The 25,833-nt window shown below is 39.1% G+C and overlaps 1 protein-coding gene across 3 annotated transcripts; it reads right to left on the reverse strand.

Annotated features, from left to right (window-relative positions):
• Positions 1-1,689: 1,689 nt before the first annotated feature.
• Positions 1,690-25,805, reverse strand: bahd1 (bromo adjacent homology domain containing 1). Of its 3 annotated transcripts, XM_027008899.2 has the most exons (9): positions 25,561-25,805; positions 22,511-22,563; positions 10,390-11,730; positions 10,105-10,260; positions 7,300-7,673; positions 6,595-6,754; positions 5,066-5,145; positions 4,731-4,822; positions 1,690-4,634 (listed from the first exon to the last, which is right to left on the reverse strand). In XM_027008899.2, the coding sequence occupies exons 2-9, from the start codon at positions 22,560-22,562 to the stop codon at positions 4,448-4,450; spliced, it is 2,442 nt and encodes an 813-aa protein (XP_026864700.2). In that variant the 5' UTR covers position 22,563; positions 25,561-25,805; the 3' UTR covers positions 1,690-4,447. The 3 variants fall into 3 exon arrangements, with proteins under 3 accessions (XP_026864700.2, XP_035388980.1, XP_035388981.1); XM_035533087.1 differs by having other exon boundaries at positions 10,105-11,730; XM_035533088.1 differs by lacking the exons at positions 22,511-22,563; positions 25,561-25,805 and adding an exon at positions 14,901-15,045 and having other exon boundaries at positions 10,105-11,730.
• Positions 25,806-25,833: the final 28 nt, after the last annotated feature.

Below are 25,833 nucleotides of genomic sequence, written 5' to 3' on the forward strand. Positions count from 1 at the left end.
AGCATTGTATATTCAGGACATGAATCTTCTAAAATGCCAGCTTTGCCTCTCATTATGAAAATTCCCTCCTCACCCTCTATTTACATATTGATTCACAATAGTCACCCGTGTACACTACAGACAAATGTTTCCCCTGAGATACAATTATAGTTCAGATTGCAATGCAACAATAAGATCATAAGCAAACAAACCGATCTAGAATAGTATGTTTAAACTGGTCTTAGACCAGTATTTCATTATGAGAAGTTTGATTATATATCTAGTTGAGGCCTGGCCAGCATGGTATGGTGGTTCAGCATGACACCTTGTGGTAACTTTGCTCCAGTGCAGGTCATGTATTTAGCTCATTGAACAAAATGCATAATATTATTACATTCTGTTCATTACAATATTTGGCTGGAGGGGCACTAATTACAACAACAGTTAAATGTCAGGTGTCAATATTTGTCACATGATTTTGAATGTAAATGTAAACATTTTAATAGTAATGTACATAATTGTTCACATTTCTTCTATAATACTATTAGTGATCACCTGATTCCTCGTATGTGTCTCATGTGTGCCTCGTGTGTGTCATGCCTAAACATGTTGTTATATCTATTCTATATCTATTACAGATATATTTTCTGCAAATTAACAAAATAGTACCTTCTGCTGTAAAAAAAGAATAAACTATATTTATCTTCTGCTGCCTAAAAATATCCTCAATGTAAAATTACAGTAAGTTGTTTGCGTTTACCATGTAATTTACATGGTACTTGCTTGACACCTGTCTCATGACTGAATGCTGGCCTAAGAAGAAGTAATCTCCAGGATTGCACTGACAATTAAAAAAAAAAAATTAATTAATTAATGCAATGTTAATGCTCTTCATGAACATGACAACTGTTATTAATACTAGATTTAATACAAACATTTTAAAGTTCCAACTAAAAATTTCTTTAAAATGTAAACGTCTCCATTTAATTAGTTCTAAGTTCACTAACAGCCAAAAACATAAATATTGTGCATTTTACAAGGGTCACCATTATTACTCAAAAACTGTTGCACTACAATCCAACCTGCAGTGCTTCCTGACCTATAATGCATCCTTATTGCAATGTCTGTAACAAGATATCATTGTTGATCTACGTTAGCAGTACATCCAGTGAAACCTTTAGGGACAATAGATTATTGCAGTGGTTGAGAAGGCTTCATTCATTATGTAGACCATCAACATAAATACTCTTGGAGGTGCCTAACAATGAGATTGTCTAGAGCACACTCGCAGATGTAATAGCAGTGGGTGGTAAATGCATCTCAGCATTAATAATTATTTCAAATTTGGCCTGAAAGATGTTATTCACTATAAAATCTTTGAATGACCTTTTTAGCGCCATGCCCCTTTATTTAGTGCTTTAAAGTATTTAGCGTTTTTTTCTGAAAGCCTAGGAGAATTCTAACCACCATTCATGTTGCTAAGATAAGTGCAATGAGGTAGTTTTCTATGAATGTCCCAAACTGTACTGAACACATTTCGAATTCTGGTCCATGGTAAACTAATGCTTATATGCACCAATGAGTTAATTTCAATATAATTATATCAACACATAAGACTTAACAGAAATAACAATGCAATTCACAATTCCTATATTAAGAATATAAATAAATGAGCACAAGGGGTGAAACTCATATATTATTTATTCCATTTAAATATTTTCCTCTTGTAATATACATTTCTATCTTAAATAATACAAATGCGCTGTGCTAGGACAGTAATTTCCAAGAATGCCCAGTATTTCCATGCTGCTTTGAAATATATATATCTGAATACAGACATACACCCACACACACACACACACACACACACACACACACACACTCACATAATCGGAGGAGCAAAGCGCTTGGAATTCATAGTGAGTTTTGCACACCTTGGAATGAACCACCCACCTCCTCCTACCTCAGTTCATTTTGGAGCAAAACTGTACACTTCTCATCCAGGAGTTTCTACTAAAGCAATGACAATTCACAACGCTGAAGGCAGTTAAAAAAATACCAAGTTTAAAGATATATTACACAAGAGTTTTAAATGTTTAATGAGTCATGATCCCCTGTGAAAAAGACTGTTTCTGCATATTTCCCAATGAGCCTTGATTTATATATTAAAAAACTACTACTGTATAAACTCAGTAAACTTCTAATGAGATGGTGGAATGTTAAAAAAAAATTATATGTGCGGTTAACATTTTGGTATTACACCTAAATCTTTAAAGTCGAATATGGGCTGTGGTTGCAAAATACAGAGACAGCTTTTTCACTAAAGACCTCATTTAATGATCCCTTCATCTCTAACGGCGACATAAACACATACCTAACAGCAATTTGTCAATTACAAATACTCAGTTACACAGCTTGCTCTGAGAAAGAGTGCTTCTTATTATCCAGGAAAACTGCCCTGTTTCCAAAAGAATGTTTCATAAACAAAATTGTAAATGAAAAACTGGTAGGAAAAGAAAAGCAATTTTCTTGGGCCACTGAATACCACCAAAAGTGGATATCTTACACGCTGAAGGGAATCTGCTGTTTACTAAACTAGTACAGAAATCACACTTCTAGCTCTATCACAACAGTACAAGTACATTCACTGACACTCAACTTTTTGAATAGTAAGTGGAATGAATTGTTCATGACACAGTCATGGTGTGTGTTTCATGGTGTGACAGGTTGGTAGTTATTGAATAAAACCTTCACAAGAATGTATTTTTGCACCATGTCAAAGTGTCCTGGAGGAAAGAAAAAAGGCATGCCTTTTGGTATACCCTGCTGGTCTCAGTTCTAACTGCCTTGAGTTTTGCAGGGATGTCTGGATATGGTACCATTTCACTGTGGAATGGGTTTGAAAAAGGCTTAGACTGACCGAAGGAAATCCTGCTTTGTCAAACTCCTATGGTTATTCGATTCACTAGAAAAAGGTCTTGCATCTGAAATCTTGCAGCATGCTCCCCTCATAACCAAAATGCAGGGGCTCAGTTCAATGACGCTATGCACCCAGGAGATAGTGTTGCCGAGAAAGTGAGGTTAAAGCCAGCACAACAGTGTTACAGCTTATACATTTCTTGTCTTTCTATCTTTCCTAATTTCAACTCAAGGCCCTATTTTATTTCTTACTTTTCTATCTTAGGAGGGGAGTGTAAGGGTCATTATAGTGCAATGAGTGTCATAAGGAATGGCTTTTGGCACAAACTGCTGTGTGGTAAAAAAACAAGCTAGGCAAAGAAAGCAAAGACCCACGGGGCAGAGAAAAGATCAACTCTGATGCTGTTGATTCTACTTATAGCAGACTATCAACTATTAAAGGCACAAAACGACCATATGAATCTATTTTTTCTGCACCAATCACAAGCATGAAAATCAGACCTAAAGGTAACATAGGGAAGCCAACTGCATGTGCTCAAAGCAGGGATGTGTGCAAGATATCTTTCCGTTCACACGGTTAGAAATTAATGCAACAGAGCACCTCCCTCGGTTGGTAGAATAAGAGACATTAATTCTCTCTGTTCTGTATTTACACATACAACAAATACACAGTATTTTTTTCCACCATTTAAAGTCAGTAGCATGTGATAAATTCAGACAGAATCAAACTGCTGATTCTCTGAATGGCAAATTAGTGCAATCTAATGACGGCCAAAGGGAGAGGGTTCACATATGGTGTTGCATGGAAAAGCTTTGGTTTGCTGGGAAGGCAGATGTGAGGCAGGGAGACAGAACACTCTTTGTAGGGTGTAAGGCAAGTTCTTTTGAGTTAGAGCAACATGAGAGTTCACCATACAAATCTCATTCTCATTGGTCAATCAATAAAGAATTTAACCAACTGCTACGTGAGCAACTCTGGGATATTTGGTCCACCAGAATATGTATGCTGCCCTCGACAGCCACTATGACAGATGTAGGTGTCTGGCCAGTGGGTAATAGTACGTAATTGATTCAGGAAAGAGGAGGTAATCTTGGCTACTTAATAAGGGAACTAATTTTTAATTGCTCTAAAATAAATAACCTACACCTTATATCTATAAATAAATAGTGGTCAAAAAAAGAATAATTAGAACTCACGGTACCCATACGTACCTAAAATTTGGATTTTTTTTCCCCCACACGCACATCCAGCAAGTATAAAAGATAACTATTAACAGACCAAATAAATATATGTGTGACAGATCACACCTTGGCCAACAGTTTCATCAAACACAAAAGTAGTTGTGCTCAAAATACCATACTGCCACAAAGGGCTAATCTTAAATCTCTTTCAGCTTGCACAAGGGTCCTTCCTGGAGAGAACAGCCTACCTTCTGACCGTCTTGTGGCCTCTCAGGAATAACCTTGCTATGGGTGCTGATTGTGTCTTCACCTTGGACTATGGTTGTAGTGTATGGCTCCACGATGTCAGGCCTAATTCTCAACCGTGCTACTGTAGGTTCTTTAGCAAACGGCCATAACGGAAATCGTAAACATGGCGGCAGACAAACACCAGGTCAGGATCGATGTCGGCGGGCACACGGCGATGAGCCGGAACTGTGTAGGTAAGAGCAGGAGGGACCAGAGGGGCACTTTTGGCCATGCCCTCCTCACGACGTTTCACCAAGGCACAAAATCTAAAACATCACAGTTGTGTAAATAAATGTTATCCGGAGCACATAGACCAACCATCCAGTTCCCAAAAGAGACTGCTCCATACATATGAGACTTACCTACAATATTGTGCTAATGTCAAGACGTAGCATTTATCCTCAATACACGCTACACTGTTCTCGTCCTGATGCCGTGATGCAAAAATCTCATTCTGAAAGCCAGACCACAAACATAAAGGTGTTATACTCAAATATTCACTACATCTGCTACAGTGGTGTCCAATTTCAAAACCACCCAAAGAGCATTGTTGCTTGACTGTTCATGGCCACAGTCTATAGGGATTATTGTGGACAGAAGGTTTGTGCTGCCTACTTCTCACATAGTCAAGGGAAGTCAAAAGTTTCCCATGTAAATCCATGCAGGGATGTACTGCTGACAATTTTTGCCAGGTTACCTCACAGTGCATGCTGGGATTGCGGCCCCCTTGAGTGTGCTCTGGACGGTAGTACCAAAACAGGCTCATCATCAATTCCCCTAAGGAAAACACACCATACATACTTTATTACATCGTTGCAGTAGTCACTATAAATTAGTGAACCCCCAGTGGTTAGGTCCTTTACTGTTCTGCAAAATTGTACTGTGTTTACTACAAATCATGCTCTTACTATATCTTACTTTTTAAAAATATTTGTTAGCTGCAAGTATAGTACTTTTACAGATAGTACTTTTAACATTCAATATCTACCCAGGGTGAATATAGCTGTAACTTAGCTGAATTTTTGATAAAATAAACACAGACAAAAACTGCAACACATATCATTCATAAATGTGGATGAGGATGATTAACATTGTGACAAACTATGACTACAGGCTAGATATTAGTTAGCTGTCTTACCTGCCAAGAAAATGCTGAAACATCAGCATCACACCATTTGTTATCCTAATCCTCTAAGACTTACCAGTACAGCATCTTCCCACACAGTGCCTTGTCAGAGCAATGTTGCTCGTCTCTTCGCTACACTATAATTACCTGAAAATGCTGCCCTAATTCTAAATGGTTCCCTCACCTCTTAGGATTCTAGACAAAGGGGTGTAATCATTCTACTGGATTCAGGAGAGGCGTTACTCGGCAAGTGCGACAGATGATTCAGCAGCACTGCAACTATTTACTGTTATTTGTTTTTCTGATGTCTATATGTGGCCCAAAATAATAGACTCCAAAAAATAATTGTGTATATATGTGTCACACTGCTTCAAAGTGCCTCAAGTGCCTTGTTAATGTAACAGTGAGCGGTAAGGAGGCGGACGCATGTGCGGGGAAGAGCGAGATTTATTTGGGGCAAATCCAGAGAGTCATAGTCGTGAGGGCAGTCCAGGGTCTATTTACCAATACAGAGAGTATGAGGATACATAACAAGAACAAGGGCTAGGATACACAAAGTACTAATAATAACAAACAACGGCTAGAATGAAACACATGGAAGCTTGAACAAATGAAGGCTAGGATTAACAAACAGACTAGGATACACGGAGGCTTCGATAAACATACAGCTAGACTTACACTACAAATATGGGCTTTCATAGACATACAGACTTACATACAATGAACAGCCAAGACACAGGAAACAAGACAGGGTTTAAATACATGAACTAATGAACACTAAACAAGACACAGGTACAAATCATGAACAGATAAAACTAATGACAGATGTGGAAAACCAAACAAGGGGTGGAGAAAATGAAACTAAGGAAGGGAACCAACACAATACACAAGACAGGGAAACCATGGAACATGGAAGCTAGGGGGGACCAACCGTGACAGTGAACAAGGACTGTAACACAAACATACAGTTTTGAAGCCTCAGTATCTAAATATTGCAAGCATGGGATGTCTCTGTACAGAATTTGAAAATGGCCCAGTCTCAGTGGCAGGACCCAGTTATGTAAGCAAAATATATTTAATGTTCTTCTTATGTAGTGTACCTGACTCAGGATCTTCCCAGAATGCAGAGACTTTAGCCACATAGGGGAGGGACTTCTTCCGGGGGCCAGAGCGCAGCAGTACAGTGTCTCGTACCCTGATCAGTTCTCCGTCTCTCTGCACACCTTCATAACACCTGCGAAGAGCTGGTGACTCCTCCCCCTGTGGATCAACATTGTAGATACACAATAATAATTAAACACAAACAGAAATAATGCAAGTATGACTGTTCAGATCATAACAGATACAAAGGCATAACCACTGTTTATGAGCCAAATCTTTGACTCAGGTTGCTCTTTTTATCTTTATATATCATATTCTGGATTAAAAAGTACATAGGAATTCCTCAATAATAAAATAAATAAAAATGTAAATCAGATTTGAAAAGCAAATGCAGACTGAACACTGAAAATACACTGAACTAAATTAAAATACAGTACATTTACATTTTTAAGGAACAAATTAAATAAATAACTTGAAAGTTTATGACATTCTTTTGGCCATAAATTAAAAAATTATTTTAGCAGATTCTGTGGCCCACAATGCTATTTATTGGACCCTCAACCATAAAACATTCCTACTACTTTACATAGCGACTCCACACTCTCCTTCCCTGCCCCTGTACTGCAAGCCTTCTCTGAGTGCTACTCTCACATCCTCCTCTAGCCAGTGCTTTAGTCTACACAGAACAGAACTTGAGTACGCACCACTATGAATACCTCCTTTTCACTGGCCGTGCCCACAGGCAGCCAGCCGTTGGTAGCCCGGCGCCGGCTGATTTTGGGCTGCTTGGCAGCAGGGCCACCATGGCCTGCTCCCAGCTGGCTGTCCTTCATGTGGGGGCAGACAGCAGCATCCCGCAAGCCGGAGCGTGAGTTGCCTGGCGCCTTGGCCCGCCGAGGGCACTCGCGTCCCATGCGCAGCTGCACCTGCGGCCGCCCGGCATCAGGAAGCGGGGGCTGCAGATGAGGCACGGCCTGCGCAGTCGGGGGCACACCGGGGATGGGGCACACAGACAGGGGCAAGGCCGGGGACATGGGGATGGAGGGACTGTGCCTGTCCAGCGGGTACGGGTAGTCCTCTATGGGAAGCAGGGAAGTGAGATCTCATGATTAGTATGAGACAGTCATGTGTTCATGACATCTGTAAATAACATAAGCCCAGCAAGTAAACAGAAAGGACAGTGTGCATTTACATTGCAGCAAATAGAAATTCTGATAAAGAAAGACTTAGTATTCAGGCCTTTACTGTAATAACCTTTATGTTGGAACAGGCGGACAAATGAAACATCACATTTTTATATAAAAAGTATTAATGATTTAACTGGCAAAAAAAAAAATATCTGAAAAGCATGCATATATAACAAGAATGTAACAAACAGGCAGATCCTCGTGATCCAACAGATTGCTGGATTAAACAGCTACCACTTCCTTCATGAAATCTGGGGCTCTGCTATTTATCTGACACTTGAGTGGAAAGGAACATCCCAGATGGTGACTGGATGAATCACCAAGTCACCACGGTGAGGTGTAGTGTTTGTGTGGTGACTAATGTGTAAGGAGAAAAAGTGATACCAAATTCCAGTGAGGACATAACATTTTGCTGGTAGACAGAGCTATGCTGTTCTTATCAGGGAGAGTTTAATCCTCTTAATTGTTATTTAAATAGCTGGCTGTATTGAATTCTTAACAGACCACTCTTGGAATTAAAAATATGTCCATATGATCAGTAGTGACCTGTCAGCCCTCACCAAATAACCTGACTTGAATGAGATTCAAATAATGCTTTCTTAACCTCCCAATCTCTCTTGGCATTTTTCTGACATATGTCCAATCCAAGAATCCATCCTTACAGTGTGGAATTCAACCTTTAGCTCAGCCTCTTGTTGTGAGTCAATGAGGTCTGACAGAAGCTTCGGAATTCTGCTTAGTGGTAATTTACCTCAGATCAACTAGCTCTTAGACAGTGCTGGAGCAGCACTGCCCTATTTCACTGCATAATTGTACTTTTGTAAGAGGTCACGGAGGCTGTGTGCCATGGTTCAATCCTTTCCAAACCGAAACGACCCCACTCGGGGAGACCGACTAGGCATAAGAAGGAGCGTGTAGCTACTTCACAGCCACTCAGCCGTGAAGGCTCTGTGCTATTACAAGGGAACTTGCAGGGAAAGCGCTGGCAGAGCTGCACACCACCGGCTGCACACATGTTCAGTATAATGGGTAAAAAGAGCCAGAGATGCAGTGAATTAGCTCCAGATATCTTGGCTGTCTGTCAAAACTTGCCATCGATTTATTGCAGGCTTATATTTATTTTTGTTGAAGATCATTCACTTGTAGATGGTGTATTTATTGAGGATCACACCAGGCTGCAATACCATGCTCATTAACTGATGTGCACCGTGTTTGAGAAGAAGCTAAACTGATGTGAACTTTTTGGAGGAACAGTGAACCCTCATTACAGTGCATATCCATTACGGGTATCCCTCCCACTGGAAATGTTGTTTCTGTTCTGATACACTAAATACACTGAGGTGACTCTTCTTCTGGTTCTGCAATAGCCTCCAGTGTATAGGCACCTGTAGACTTTCTACTTATGCAGCGCACCTACCTAAAAACTAGAAACTACACTAGTGTCCTGCCATTGTGATGGTAATTTTAGAAGCTCCATATATAAGGACTATACACAGTGGCCCTCTTGGTCAAATATTAATTTCATATTTTGTGCAATAGCTACATCTAGCTATAAAATAATTACAAATGAATTTAAGGCATACTAAAACTTACAGGAGATATTTCTACTTAGTTCAGATGTGGTCAAACTGCACTGGTAACTGAGGACAGTGATATGAACACTGTGAGTACTAAGAGAGAATCTAAGTGTCAGATTACCATCTGATTAACAGAGATTAACACAGAGTGATATGTCAGATTGAATAAATTTAGCCCTGCAGCAACAAAAAAAAAAAGCAACAAGAGCTGGTCCTGCAAGACTTCTGTGCTGTGCTGGGGTTGGTAGGCTGTTGAGAGACCACAGCTGCCATATTATAATGAATAGCCAGTACAAGACTCCTGCCAACAAAAATAACCAGTGCCATGTCCACCTGTGGCAATTATTCACATTCAAACCAGTGAAAAGACAGCAGTGAGCAGACAGACATGGTAGAGTGTCTGCTTAAAGGGAAAGAAATTTCATGATTCAGTGTCAAGTCATTACTTTCTTTACAAGTCATTGAAAACATCTCAGTGGCTTTTATTTTCTTATTTTAGCCTTTTGTGTCACATAATGCGTTAGGGTAGGCCTTGGGACGTGCCAGTTTGAGGTCTGCGTGAGCTCATTCCTAAAGCCCTCTTGGAAATATATCCAGATCCAGCTGCTAATATGAGGCTGCATACAATTCTATTAAAATGGTTATGACAAGCTCTCTGAAGCACTGTGCCTCAGTGAAGATAATTCTAGTGAGGAGCTCTCACGCTAAAGGGGAACACATTTTCATCCCATTTGCCACATCTTACCCATCTTGATTTTGTGGCTGCAGCTGGAGCATCTGGTGCTGAATGAGCAGCCCCCGGCAGCGATGGGCTGTGTGGGTCTGTAGCCATAACTACTGATCCTGCAGGCTTCCCCAAAACACGTCCCTACAGAGTTGCAACATGCTGGATGAGGAATACCTGAAGGGTGGGACACTGGTGAGTGCAGCAGTTTGGGTCTTTGGACCCCACTGGGGCACAGTGTAATGGGGGATACAGGGGGTGAAGCATGGGATCCAGGACTTGTGCTAACAGGGAGCGTGGACGTACTGTGGTGGGCAATGTGGACGTAGTAGCCGGGGTAGCATGGGTACGGGTGGGCGCCTATAGTCAGGGCTGGGTGCGGCAGTGTGTGAGGGGAGGACAGAAATCCCTTTACAGATGACAGGGAATGCTCTTCCGATTCAGGGTAGGCCTTCTGCCCAAGGAACAGGGCTAATCGGTGGCAATACTCCACTGATCTCTCCTGGGAACAACAGTAACACGAATTCACATCAGTCTCAGTTTTTTCCTCTTTCACTGGCTTCAGGGAGTAGCCCACCATGGACTGGCACTGGTACCCAGGCCTGATGAAGCCATGGCCCCCTGCGGGGTGCTCCCACATCGCCTCAGTGTGGAGGGCCTCCTTTGTGCAAAGATCGCAGCACTGTTGCGGCACATGCAGCTTACATTGGCATGGGGGGCTGTGATGCTTTTTTATCTTTGCCTGGAGATGTTTTGCTCGTGCTCCTCCACTGGCCAGCTTGCAGTCTGTTTTAACTCGCCGTTTAGCTCCTGAAGAGGTGCTAGTCAGTTTCAGCAGAGCAGCTGCATTTAAACCTGCAAGACGTCTTGGTGTGGGACTATTTAAACTTAGTGGGTCCAGGTGTTCAGAATCTGTCTTTGCCCTTTTGGCTTTTTTGAGATTTTTAGTATGTTCTGCCACTGCTATATGTAATCGCTTTCGGCCTTCTAGTCCTTTCTTTGAACTTTCAGTTTCCCCTTTTGGAAGTTCAACATTTCCCTTTGGAGGATTCTGCTGCTTTTTTGAGAGTTTCGATGCCTGCTGAGGGTCATCTCTAAACAACAACAAGCTGTTGACTGCCTCTGCATTGAGAGAGGCCAACCGTCGCTTGCGTGGCTCCAGGAAAAGTTCCACACAAAAGGCATTTTTGTCAGGTTTTGGCTTGCTTTTTAGTCCAGGCGCCGGCTGGCAAGCTTTGCAGACCTTCTTGTGACACTTGCATGGCTTGCTCTTTGCCTTCCTTGCCTTCAGCCTCTGTTTAACTTTACTCTTAGATGCAGCCTTCATGTTGTTCTTGGAAGTACTACCGTCCTCTAAGCGGGTCAGTACCACACAGCAGTTTAAGGCGCCCACCTCACTCATTCCTAGCCTTCCCCTGAGGGGGTAAAGCTTCCGGTCCTTGTCTGCATGTTGTGCCTTTATTTGCCCATCTCCTCTTCTGAATGAACGTCTCTTAGTCTTCCTTTCTGGCACTGGGTACTTGGGCCAGGCTTTGCCCATGGCTTCAGCATGCATCTGACAGCTCACCTGCTCCCGTGACTCACTCTGATATCTGCATAAAGAATCCCTATGCCGTGCATGGGTCATTATATTCTTCCGTGCAGATCCTACAGGAGGAAGAAAGGAAATGCTCAAACTCAGCAGTGCTGGGTGCAGGCCTGTAAACACAGTGGTTGGTTCATTCAAATTAGAGTATCTGTTATGACTACTGACTGTTGCAAATGATAATCACTGGCTATGCAAACAATAGGCAGATGTAATAACTATCCCCGAGTTCCAAGATCTGTCATACATTACTTTGCCTTCAGCAAAGAGGAGAAAAACCCTTATACAAATGTGTATTTCACAAAGGTGTTAATTAACTGTCACACAGGCATTTTAAATTAGGTCTCTTATGAGCTAGTTGACTTTGCCATATGTAAGACTATCAAAATAAATTTCCATAAGCATCTTTATTCTTTAGTAATAATAATTGTTTTCATGCATCTTGTACAAAAAGGTTTTTCACAAAATGACCATCATTTTTATCATGAACAAATCATATCCAACATGAAATATATGACTCCACTAAACATGGATATTGTATCATTAGCCATGCTTACTTTGTGAGCAATGGGACTTGGGACCAATTAATCCTGTTAGAATGCTCATAAGAGTTCTTGTATGCATGTTCTATAAATACATTTAAAGTAGCATCCTCTGTTCCCTGACTCCATTTGACATACTAAATATTTCAATGACATTCATATTGATTTCAGACAATAAATACTTTCTACAATGAAATCTATACCAAAGAGGAAATGCAACATTGTAAAGCAAGAATTTGACATTCTAGTTTGTTCAGTTTGACTTGTGAAGTTTGCTGAAGTTTTTGTTTCTGCCATTCAGAAGCACTAGCACAACAAGAATGCAGAAAGTTCCATAACACAACTACATAAACAACAAAGCCCCAAACCAATACAAGAATGCCCAACAATGCGTATTTTAAATGCGAACAGTTAAATGTCAGGAAATTATCCAGGAAAGCCACAAACATTATCTTCTTCATTACAATGTTTTTGGGGGTTTTTTTTTACCCTTGCAGTGTAACTTTCAGAAGCATAATCAAATGAAGTCCACTTCAGATGCTCAGGAATAAACCGTCAAAATTTGTGTTCACTAGAGGTGCACTGGATGAACAAAATATCATATTGTGATTATAATGTGTTTGCAGTATGACTTGCAATGAACTAAAATTCAGTGAAGAGCCCTTAATGTCACATGGTTAAAAATTGGCCTACATTATACTGACCTAAACTATTAACACAATCGCACAAATGTAAATGTTGTGAGTCATCAAAGCACCCACAGAACACTCATCTTGAAATTGTAAGATTGGTCAGGATGTTCATAGGACATGATGAAAAAACTGTTTTGTTAAAGGGTTTATTTGCAAGTCCCCTGTTATTTCAGTATTGCAAATTCCAATATTAAAACATTGATCAACAAATATATACTTACATATACTTTACCACCCACATTATTAGTATCAGGTGTTCATATGGTTGATTTTTATAGGTTTACGGTTACAGACTGTAATCCAATTAAATGTGTTTGCAATAAAAAGGGTGGTGCGTGTAGCCCTTGCACTTCCCTTGCGTTTCTCCATATGACCACCTACTAATGGGATAAATCCATGGATAAATACACTAACCTTTTATTTCAAAAGGCATTAAAGGCAAAAACTGCTGCCACAAACACATTAATAAAATTGGACCAATGTGGAAACTTGAAGATACAATGCAGCAAGATATATTTTCTTGTGATACCAGAGTGGATGCTCACACACATACATTTTTATATAGTTTTACACACACACAATCTTTTTTTTATTCTTTCAAATGAAACAAACCTAGACAATGAAGACTAAAATCAGTCTAAAAGGCCTTTAGTCTATCAGCAAGTAATCCCCACTGGAGCTAGTCAATATGGATTTCAATTGGCTGTTAAAAACTCCCAAAAAAATCCTGAAATTCAACAATTCAGTAGGAAAACTATACATGGTCAGGAAATGGCTTCCAATGAAATGATTCCTGTGGCATTTCCCCCACAGTCTGTGACAAGAACCAAACAAAAGAAAACTCGATTTACTGCATTTATTTACTGTATTTTACTGCAAATATTTACTGTATTTAATCACAATAAGTGATCTACAATAAGTGAGGATTTTCAAAAAACCTACATTCCAAAACACAAGGCTGCAATATAATGTACGCAAAGCCTTCAGATATACTAATGAATGTTCATGTCCAATTACAATGTATTCTCTCATTTCAACTGTTACTTCAGATTACAAAAGTCAATTGATGATATTCCAGCCAAACAGAGTTTTCTATACTCTTAATTTGTTTCGGTTTAGGTGTGCAAAAGTGTCCTAATGCAATTTCAAGGTGGTCAACTCTAACAGACGCCATGGAACCTCTGCGATAATTCACCATCCTTTTGTTATATGCCATTAGGATTTGCTGCCAAATGTAGCCAACTGGCCGGCAGGCTTTTTGGGGGCGGATATGAAAGCCTTACCCTAAACTAGATAACTGAACGTGTCTAGTTTGGTGTTTATGACTTAGATAATGGCTCCAGAGATAAAGTAGCCTAGTTGTTCTGACCTCCTTGTAAATTGGAATTAACTTTGAACCAAGTGTTCTACAGAGGAACTGCATCGGTTCATTTTTTTCTCTACTAGTGTGAGAAAACTGTATATGACCAAAAGCAGACGACAAAACGTTCGTGAAAAGAGCCCAATCTTTGCTATAATAAAACAATCGTAGAATCGCGGAAGCCCACGTTATAAATGTGATGAGCAGCCCTTGCGCGTGTTGGGCGCAGATCACACAGGGCGTATCACGGGCTCAAATTCGGATTTCAAAACATCGCGCTTAGGCTTGAACAAACGAGCACATACCTCGCCACGCCAGCGAAACTGGAAAAGCACTGTCAACTCAAACGAGAGCAATCGATATCCACTCCGTTTCCAGAATTAGACCAACATCAAACCACGAGAAGCAACCACCAAGCTGAGGACGCTCGGTCCCCAACGCCTGGAGAATGCCGAAGCTTGCAATTATAAAAGAATAGTTTCCCCAAGACCAACTACAACCAATTCAAAGACTTAACAAATGCCATAAAGCTGTGGGCTACTGATTGTAGCCTATGTAATGTTTCGGATGGGCTGTTTCCCCCGGCAGTGGTGAACGCGCATAACCAAAATAAAACCGATCAGTAATCCTTCATTTACCTCAGCATCCACTCTTTCGCCCGTACTCCGAGTAAAACAATCACATTCCAAAAGCAATGAAATTCCTGTCGTCGGGCTGTGAAAATAACATCGATGCTCAGTAGTGGAAATGAAACCAGGGGAGCAGCTGACAAGACACGTTTGAGCGGTGACCTACTTCCGAAGTAGCGTGCTCGAGATAATATTCATGCGCTGCGTTCGCGAGACCTGCCGTAGCGCTGGGACCTCTCGTCGGTAACGCATCGCTCGCGTATAGTTAAGGAACGGCGAGGGGATGATTGCGGTCGGTATTAGATTCTGTGTAAAAATAGTCGAGCTAATCGAAGCTCATCAGTCGATAATAGTTTCGACGTAATCGAAGGGTCATGGAGCCACAGCTGTTACGTAATGGACCGCCAATTCAACCTATCCCCAATCTTTTCTGAGATGTTAAATCATGTGGCTACTGGGAATCAAAGTTTGCGAATATCGAGTATTGGTCTTATCCAAATCGAGATAGAACAATCAATCTCTAGCGACGCCATAGTTCCTCCGAATAAAGTTCTCCGGTACCCTTTTATTGTATTACTTCAAATTTAGTTTGTTTTCTGAAAAAGGCACACTGAAATCCTATAAGATGCTTAATCGTGATTCAGCTATGTCGGTGTATTTTTTCCTTACTCATTTCACCGTCATAAAGAATAAACGTCTTCCACAGAGCGCAATGTATCTGCAATGAGGCGGTTACCACAATCCACTTGTATAACAGAGCCAGAGCACGCTGGATCTGGTACACAAATGCCCATGAAGAATCTAAACAGGTGGCTATAATGTGAGAGTAACCGATATCCCACCAACAGCCTAAATAACGTGGTTTGGACTGTTCTCATGACCGAGACAGATTTATGCACATGATCAACTAAGTGACAGCAATTCATATTTTTGTGTTAGAAAGTGATTTTATTTATTTAAACTACCTACACAGCAAAAATGTTTACAAATACTAGCTATATCTTGATCTTTATTTATATATATATATATATATATATATATATATATATATATATATATATATATATATATATATATATATATATATATATTACTACCACCATACCAGTAATCACAAAGGAAAATGAAGGCTAGATATTAATAAATTGTCTTGAATGTTCATGGTGAGTGAGAGGTCATGACAAGTCATAATTTAAACTGTTTTGTTTAAATTTGGTTGAGTTTTTTAAACTTATAAAGGATTTGTTTAAAAGTACATGCACATGCTCCATGACACACATCACACAAATGTCTTTAATATCTTATGAGTGCACTTTAACAAAAAAAAAAACAATGGATGTGAACAGGATTTATAATCCAAAATCTCCAAAAAACAAAAAATTCCCACATTGACCACTCTCAACAGTGACAATGTGAATGTTAAATGGAACCATTTATTGAAAGTCGCTTTCTGAGTTGGATAATCTTTGCAGGTGGGTGTAAGACTAAGCACAGGGAGTCCTTAACACATGAACTGTTGGGTGTGGCTCAGGAGAATTATAGCCTCCATGAAACTGACCTTAGCAAAGAAGTGGGAGGCATTAGTCATCTGACTTATCATAACATTCTGCACTCATATCAAGCACCCATTAAAACCCATTAGTACTGAAAGGGTACAAGGCTGTACTTCAGTTAACCACCAGCCTGCTTACATTCATTTGATGGTGGACAAGTGACTAAGTGAATGAGTGGATAAGTGAATGAATGAACAAATAAATTAACAAATAAGTGAACATAATACATGTATATGAGATAAGGATAACAAAATAATTTTGAATCTTGCATTAAAAAGGTGCTGACTGTGAAGCAAGTCCTCACGTATGACATGCATGAACAAGAAGTATATATCACTAACTGAAGTTGAATTCATTGATGTATCAGATATCATAATCCCATATGCATATGCAATGTCATCTTAATAACATTGTTTTCTTTGAGAACTGGTTTGTGTAATTAAGATTCATTAATTAGTAATATGGTACAGGCCATGTAACATTCCAACCATCTGCAAACTGGCATTTGAAAAGTTGAGATGGCATAGACACTGTAAAGTTACTAAGGTTAATACAGCATACTACACTGTCCTGATAGACACTAACTTGCTGGATAAAAGATTAAGATTAACTCCAGCATTTGCTTCTGAAAGAGCTCCAAACCATCTAGTGTACACATACTGAAGGGAAGACAATACCTTCAGTACAATTGTGTTTCATTCCCTATAATGTGTCAGTAGAAGGCCTTACTTTTTTACTGTTCTCTAGATTCACTAATATAACATGAGATGGCAAACGGTGGCAAGCAGCTTTTAGAGTGAAAAATGATGGGTGACTGGCTTCACAACTGCAACTCACTGTGTTAACTTATACAGTCAGAGGAGCTTATTACATATGCAGTGTTATTAATCTGTTAACTACCCACATGTACATGCAAAAAAAACCAACAAAATACATGGATAATTTGGATCAGGCACAGTTATTTTCACATGATGTGCTTCTGTTAGCAACTACTTTGTGTACTAGGATAAGATCTTAAATAGTGGAAATGAGCTGGTACAAATGATACTGTATTTCAGGGGTGAGGGGTGGGAACAGATATACATTAACTTGCTCTTTGGATAATTAACCCATAATTTACTCTGTGATTACTTTGCTTTAGGAATCAAAGAGGAAGCAGTACAACAGTGTTATCCTAAATGCAGTCTTTGTTTTTTCAGGTTCATTATTTTGTCTCTGTTCTTCTTGGAGGTTTTGCTGCTATATTTATTACAGTGTAGATTCTCACTGCACTGATTACCTCAGGAACTTTGCAGTAAACACTGGCAACATGTAGATTAATGAAGAAAAAATATTTATTTGCAGGTACTACTGGCTAAAGGCGAGAACACCAGCACATCTGAAGAATGTATAGGGCTAATGTATAGGGCTGGAGGTTGCAAAAATATATGCAATCTATGATTTTCTCTGAAAAATTCCAAATGAATAAGTGGAATTCAATACAGTTGATCAGACTGTTTAGAATGCTGTTTCCTTTGAACAAGAAGGTACTTGTAGAATTATTTTTAAATGTCTTAGCAGGAATTTTCCAACCCCCTCCACAATATCTAAGAATATTTGCTGGCCCAGTGTAAAGTTGGGAGGCTTGGCAGGATGCACAGATGAGCTGTGTGACACACAGCAACATTTACTTGTAAACATAAAGACAACGCAGTGCTTAGGCTATCGCAAGGTTAAACACCAACACATCCACAATTAAACAAGAGACTTATATACATGCACACTGATGATGCAAAATGAGGAGCAGGTGTGAAACACGGGGAGGGCGTGGCCATATGGACGAATGAACACACACACACACGTGCGCACACACACACACACGCACACACACAGTGAGACGTTTGTTAGGAGGGGCTGTACAGTGATACCCAGACTCACGGATGACAGTTTGCCACCTCTGATCTGACAGGACATGACACAGGAAGCCTTGTTAGCTGTAAGGCAGCTTGCCTTCAAAGAGACAAGAGATGTGAGGCAGCATGCTTGGGGAAAATGTCAAGGACAACTCTTTCAGAGTGCATTAACTGATCTTGAGAAGACTGGAGTAAAAAAGTCCATTCTTTAATGGCTTCTGACGTTCTTGGTCACAAAAATCCAGTGTGAACAAAGCTCAGCTGACTCTTCTGCCAGTCAGCAAAGGACATCACCAAAAAATATAAAATTAGAAGCTGCAATGGTCTTTCTCTTTCTCAGCATGCAAGACTTGAAAGCCATGTCCCAGTGGTTTGCAACAGGAACCCAGGAACTCTCATGATCTTTGGATCATGAGGAAAGTGTTTTATATGGCTCATAATTAGGATTTACCATCCTACTTATGTAGACACTTAAAGAGACATAACAGACTGGAGAGCTCTTCATAATCCATTGGGTCTGCATTAGCTGCAGGCCTACAAAAAGCTGAGTCTGGTTTTATTGACCATTCCTCTAACCACTATGAATTCCTTCTCGTCCTCCTAGGTCACTAGTAAATTTCACAGCTTTGGTCCAAGAACAGGACCAGAGTAAGTCTGATATATTTTAACTATAGGTAACAAATGATACCTCTTCAAACACACAAGAGCTAGAAATCTCAAAAACAAAAGGTAATGAAATACATTCTACAGTGGCACTCAATCTCACAGATATATAGTGCAGTGTTATGCAAATACGTTTAATGTGGCCTGTAGAATTTAACCAATTTAAATGATTAATCAACAATAATCCACCTGCTGCCTTAGCAAATATATACTATACTATATAAACTAAATTATCTGAACTCTAAATTACTGGTCATTATAAATATCCAAGTTTGTTGGGCTAAGCTTTAAAATTCACAGCATATTCAGTATGTCCTTAAGTGTGGATAGAGGTCAAAGTCAAAATCTGAAATTAGAACCTGTTGTATAGTCCTAGTTGCATATACTCAAAAGCATTCTCTACTGCTATGTGGCCACACTATTATGAAGTTATAAACACACACATACAGAATTATGAAAGTATACATATTATAATTATTATTATATTAAACTGTTATATTATTATGAAATTTTGCCTTCCTGATACATATCATCAGTCTATCAGTCTATAGTTTAAACTGCGTAAAAAAAACCCCATTTTTTAAAAAAGTAAAAATAGAAAAGATACTTTAGATAAATCAGACACTGCAGAACTTCTAAATTATATATTTAATATTCACAATTGACCTTACTGTGAATAAATGTGACTCCAGGTTCTATTGGTTTGATAACCTTCGCCCTTATCCCAGCATAAATTTAACTTATAAAACACATGTAAACCTTTGAGAGCAAGTGCCATTTTGCCTAACTCTGTCAAATGTACTGTGGAAAAAAAAGTGAAATCTTACTCCAACAAAAGGAAAAACGGTGCCTCGTTACAGTCCATGTTGTGTTAATTTGAGGCAGCCATGCACCATTACTTCAAAAGTCAATTTGCTGCACATAAGATGGCTGTTATGGGAGATCACTGATGATTTGCTTAGTGCTTAACCAGCCGATTCATATTTGTCTGATAATCCACGCTAAACATGACTTACACTGAGTTGGCACTTTCAAAGTTTAATAAGAAAGATTACTCCTGATGAGGTCACTAAAATAGCATACTGGCTAGTGATTTGTTCAAATGGTGATTAACATTCTGTGCTGGCATGACCTGAATGGCCATGCTGTCAGTTATGCTGTATTTACAGTCAGGTTTTACATACCCAAAACACTATTCTAAACCTGTTTTACTTCAGTGTTTATAAATTACAGAAATTTCATCTTGAGTAATAATTTAATTAAGTAATAATAAAGTAATAAATTAAGTATTACGTATGTAGACAGCAGAGGAAAGTTTCATATGAGCTCAAGAATAAGAGGAAAAGAAAGCACTGGGTTTATCTTTGGCAGCTTGGTACATTACATGGGCCAAGAACACTGTTAACCATGTGAAAAAGTTAAGATCCCCACCACCACCCCACCCCAAAACTTGTAACTCAAAACAGACCATCTGAACACATCTTTTTAAAGATTCTTTCCACTCTAATGCTCTCAGCACGAGCAGAGACAGAGTCGCATGCAGTAATGTGAATGCAGTTTATCAGAGAACATGGGTATTCCACAATCGTAATCCAGAGAACATAAACCAGGGACGAAAATCCAAAAAGGAGTCAAAGAGGTAAACAAAATAAACAGGGAACAGACAAAGAGGGTAATCCAAAACCAGGGGGGAATCCAATAAAGCAGAGAAACAAACAGTGGTAAACAACTACGCAGAAACGTACCAAACAATGAGACTTCACAACACAAACATGGGGTTTAAATACAAAGACTAACAAAGTCACAGATGATAGCAATAATTAACTAGGGGGTGGAACCAAAACAAAACACGGAAACACGAGGAAACAAAACCAGGAAGTAAATAAACAGCAGTGTTGCTGTGGGAACCACGATGCCAGGGAGGGGTAAACGTGACATCTACTTAATTGCAAACTCTTCCAAAAAATGAGAGGGTCCAGTTAGTACAGTTAGTATCCTTTTCAGAGGCACTCATTGACACTCCATAATAAAGAAATGGCACATTAAAAAGCTCTTTAATTCCCTAATGATTGCAAGTACTAGCAATGAACATGTCAGTTATGCCAAGCATAATATTTAAACATAATACTGTTTAACCCCCAACATACAGGCTGCCCCTTTGAATGCAATACTGCAGACTTTTAATACAATATGTACAGGGATTTAAACCTTTTCATTCAAACAGTTTGTTTTATTTCCTCCTGGCTTCAACTTAAAGGTTGCCATCTTCCTAATCTTAAAAGTACTTTCCCTTTCTTACTGTCAATCTGTTATCTGTATGTTGAGTGGTGAACTATATGAAAGCGTCAATTGTTTTCTGTTCAGTTTACCTTTCACCCACTGTGTGATTTAAGGTGAATTTAAGGTAAATGAGCAAATTCAAGTACACAGACAGTATAGTATTTCAAGAATATCTAAGATTAAAAAAAATTTAGTTCTAAGAGAACAAATTTTTTTGCTTTTTAAAAATCCTGTAAATTATCTGGATTTATGCATGAATGGCACCTAAAAACTTATCTTAACTTAATCTCAGTCATAGTAAATGGATGGATGGTGGAGGACATATTGGATGGTGGAGGGCATATTGGATGGTTGAGGCTGTATTGGATGGTGGACTGTATAGATGGTGAAGGTTGTATTGCATGGTGGCAGGCGTATTGGAGGGTGAATGTTATATTGCAGGGTGTATGTTATATTGGATGGTTGTGGGTGTATTGGATGGTGGAGGATGTACTGGATAGTGGAGAGCATATTAGAGCTGCTTTGCTGCCCCTGAGACTGGACAGTTTGTAATCACTGAATTCCGAAACATATTTTAGCGCCGAAAGTCAGTAAAATGGAATTCATGCAGAAGTTGTAGACTAACTTTAGCTAAAAAGAAGTTGGTAAATTAACTAAGTATTTAGGTAACTAAGTATTCAGTTGAGTTATCTAAACAGATTCTTGAGTCAAAGCCATTTATGGAAAAGTAATATCGGTTTATGAAATAATGGGATGATAGGAAATAAATGAAGAATTAAGAAAACAATTAATAGGCCTGAATATTTTTGTGTTAACTGCTCAAAAGTTTAAAAATTAAGGGCCAGTTGCCAGGATATGTATAAAGTAAAGTCTTACATTAAATTGCATTGCCCATGATGAATCACCATTAGAAATTCTTTTTAGCCTTGGCATGGCTTAATCTGTGTCTAGGAAATTGGCCCTAAGAGAGCTTTGAAGACTTAAATAAACATTATGATAAAACAAGGGAACAGTGTAGTAAAAAAACAAAACAAAGCATAAATGCTATTAAAAAGTGGGGCAGTGGGGCTAAACATATTCAGCAACACTTCATGGACCTCACTAAAATGTTCATCCTGGTTACATCCCTGGATTTGAGCACAGCATGACTGCACAACATGAGCACATATGAACAATTCCCTTTTCAGTGCCTATGTACATATATTTGTGTAGGGTTATAATGAGTACTTACCAACACACAGACTGTGAAATAGGCAGGAGACACCATAGGAAGTTGTGGGCATCCTAGGACAGAAAACAAACATGGTATTCAACAAACCTTTCAGATTTGGCTCCATTTCCTATGTCAGGTGCAGGCTCATCAGAATTATACTGGCCCCTTCTGCACCCACAGTTAACTTTGTGAAGATTAGACATTTTTCTCTCACAAGCACTGGACCTGCTAGCATTGTGTCAAAGCTCAAAGCTAAGCAAAGGAACTACCCTAATGTTGTCTGCACAGACCAGCACAAATTGCTACATCAGCACCCAGCCTCAGAGGACAGAAGAGCTGAGTGTATAAAGTTTATTTTGATGGCAATGTCCCAGCTACAGTCGGCAAAAAGATGTACGTGTGTGCTAACCACTTTGTGTTTCTGATTGCTTTTCCAACCTGTGTCAGTACAGCACAGAATTGACAACAAAACAACTGTCCATGGAGAAATTGCAGACAAAGAAAATATTATAAGTATTATAAAAATAATTAAGCTATGTGTGTCTTTGGCCATTTGGCACTAGCTAATGCCAACAGCTGAGGTAATACATAAATATATTAGGTAATATATACATTTCTACAAAGCTATTGGCATTACTTGCTGCAGGATCCAAACGAATGTTAATGCTATTAGTTTGAATGTCTGTAAGATAAACTTTATCTTATCGACACATAAACGAGTATAAGAATGGGTGTAGGTGTCTCCAGAGTGATTTGTTGTTGATTTAATAGAGATCCATGTTTATGACTTGCTGTGAATCACTGAGGCATCCCCCCATTCTGCATGTAGATTGTTTGCAGTCAAAGTTATAGTTGTGATCCACTCCAGCAAACAGTGGTTAGCACCATTAGCTTGTTGTGCTCGGGGAAAATGTGCTTTATGTCCATCTTGAGGTCTGGTTCAGGCATCACTGTTTCTCTAGCAGCCATATGTCTCCCAGGGTTAACACTCAACATTTGCCATGGTAGTGTGACGCCTTTCTCACGTCAGCACACCCTGTGGAAGTTTGGGGTGGAGTGAGCAAAAGCTCATTATCATTTAAAGGAATCCTCACTCACACCAGCCATTCTGAACAGGGCTGTTTGGACAGAGTAAGAAGAGTACTGCAGTGCTTGACCCTTGCGTTATTTTAACCGAAGCATGTCACAGACATTTTATTAAGACCTTGGGAACTGTTAACTTGTGGAAAAGTTTATATCACCTTTAAAGGACTTATTGCAGATGACTGGTCAATAGTGCTTCAGATTATTGCTAAAGCACCAAATGTGTTGAGTTAATGAAAATCATCATGTCAAGATCCAAGTTCCAAACATGTAGCTGCTGGATCTTAAAGCTGTTCCTTGTTCTATTGGACCAAATACAAAGGTAGAACTTTACATTTTGAGATTGAGTTAATGCTTGAAAGTTATTCCTAAAATTACTACTTACTCTTAAAAAGTCACATAAAACAGACAATCCTAGGACACTTCTAAAAACAGAGTCTCAGTTTGGCAAGTAACAGCAAAAAGGAAAAAAATATATCATGGGTGATGCAAGAGTAAACCATGGACAGATAGCCAGTAAGTACAGTGATCCTAAGGACTAAATAGTATCTCTGTGTGCAACTATGCATTCATGGTGATATATTCAAGGTAATCCACCAATAAAACAAATACAAAGCACATTAGAATTATAATGGCCTTTATAATCTCAATGTTATATATAAATATGCTCACCTGTGTTTCAAGACAGTCCATTAAATGTTGACTCTGTTGTGATATTAAAAATAGTAAATTTACTCAGTGAAAAGTCAAACAGAAAACAGAGAAATGCTATGATGTAAGAGAATGCTATGATATAAGAAATCCAGAAACAGCTATTTGAATAAATGTTTGACATAAGCAGACACATTCCATGCACAGGTTGCTTACTAGCCTGCTATACAATTATAGCTCTGCACAAAATTTAGATCCTTTTAAACTCACACTTACCTAAACATATGATGAATTCTGTGGTCAGTATTTATTAATAACTCTTTTAAAAGTAGCAACAAATTTTTCTGTTGTTGTTACATATTAATAAACACATTACAGCCATAATGTCTTACTAATTTCACATTAAATTAGTGAAATACTAATTTCACTAATTTCACTGACAATCTGGGGTGAATGGATAAAAAAAATGGTCAAAGTAGGCATTTGTTTAATTCATATGGCATGGCTGATGCCCCTGTAAGACCTTGACCATAAGAAGTGGAACAAAGCATGTGTGCTTTTTCTTCTGATTTTGTAAGTGTTCCCAATAAACACTCAGTTATTTATTTATTCAGCAGTCATGCGGGCAACCCAGCAGAATAACGTCAGTGGACTTGGTCAAATAGGGACTGTAGTCTAGTTTACACAATAGGTACGCAATTACATGCATTAGTCTATAATCTTTCGTCGCAAAAGAAGGTGTACCTGAGGGATTTAATTACCTGGAACCATACAGAATACTTTCTACTACAGATACGTAATCAGCTTTCTGTCAAGGAAACTGTCATGCTTGTAATAGTTAAGATAACTTGACACGCAGACATCAAGTTAAAGTCGAGTTGGATGTAGTTTTTTTCCACAGAGAAACAATGAATGCCAGCGTCAAGAACCCGTGATAAGTAAAAGGCTACTGCAACAAGAGGGAAATTACAAGTAGCTAGTGTTTTTTCTGTCGTGAACCGTCCATTATTTAAATTTTTTATCACATTATGTGAATATTTACTGTATAGAACATTACAATTAAAAGCTGAAACGACTCGAAAGTAGCGTGGGTTGTGACGCCGCAAACTTTAATCTTTAACGGTGTTTCCAGTGTACTGGACTCCGCGTCCTTTTTGTATATAAGAGCAAATGATAACAAAAAGTAACCCCATCCTTCAACCCCATCCTTCAGCAGTGAGCAAGTGTCTTCAGATTAACCTACAAAAACCCAGTTCAAAGGGGGGAAATGAAAATAACCTCTATTATATTTCTAACCTCATAAAAATGCATTTTTGTAATCGTGACCCGCTTACCTTCTTGTGTAGGTGGTGCATTACACTTTTATTTTTATGAGACTGCATGAATAAGTGACGAGTACATTTAGATTTTTTTTGTTTGTTTTATCCAGGGAGTCTTAGAATCCTCACTGAGGGTTGCTTTTCCATTCAGTGCTATCCGGATGTACATTTAAAACACTTCAAACAGACTGCGCCCATACCTGGGCACAACTAACGAACACTTTCGCAGTGTTTTTTTAACATAACACCGCCATCCGTTCCTTGTGTTGACGCATCGTTAGGACAATA

Source organism: Electrophorus electricus, chromosome 13 (genome assembly GCF_013358815.1).
Source record: "Electrophorus electricus isolate fEleEle1 chromosome 13, fEleEle1.pri, whole genome shotgun sequence".
Taxonomy (NCBI): Eukaryota; Metazoa; Chordata; class Actinopteri; order Gymnotiformes; family Gymnotidae; genus Electrophorus; species Electrophorus electricus.

Coding starts and splice junctions, on each gene's coding strand:
- bahd1 (XM_035533087.1), bottom strand. CDS start 22,562: ATGCCCACAACTTCCTATGGTGTCTCCTGCCTATTTCACAGTCTGTGT. Junction 7,674..10,104: donor CAGCCACAAAATCAAGATGG/GTAAGATGTGGC, acceptor TGCTTCCCATAG/AGGACTACCCGTACCCGCTG. Junction 5,146..6,594: donor CTGGGAAGATCCTGAGTCAG/GTACACTACATA, acceptor TGTTTTCCTTAG/GGGAATTGATGATGAGCCTG.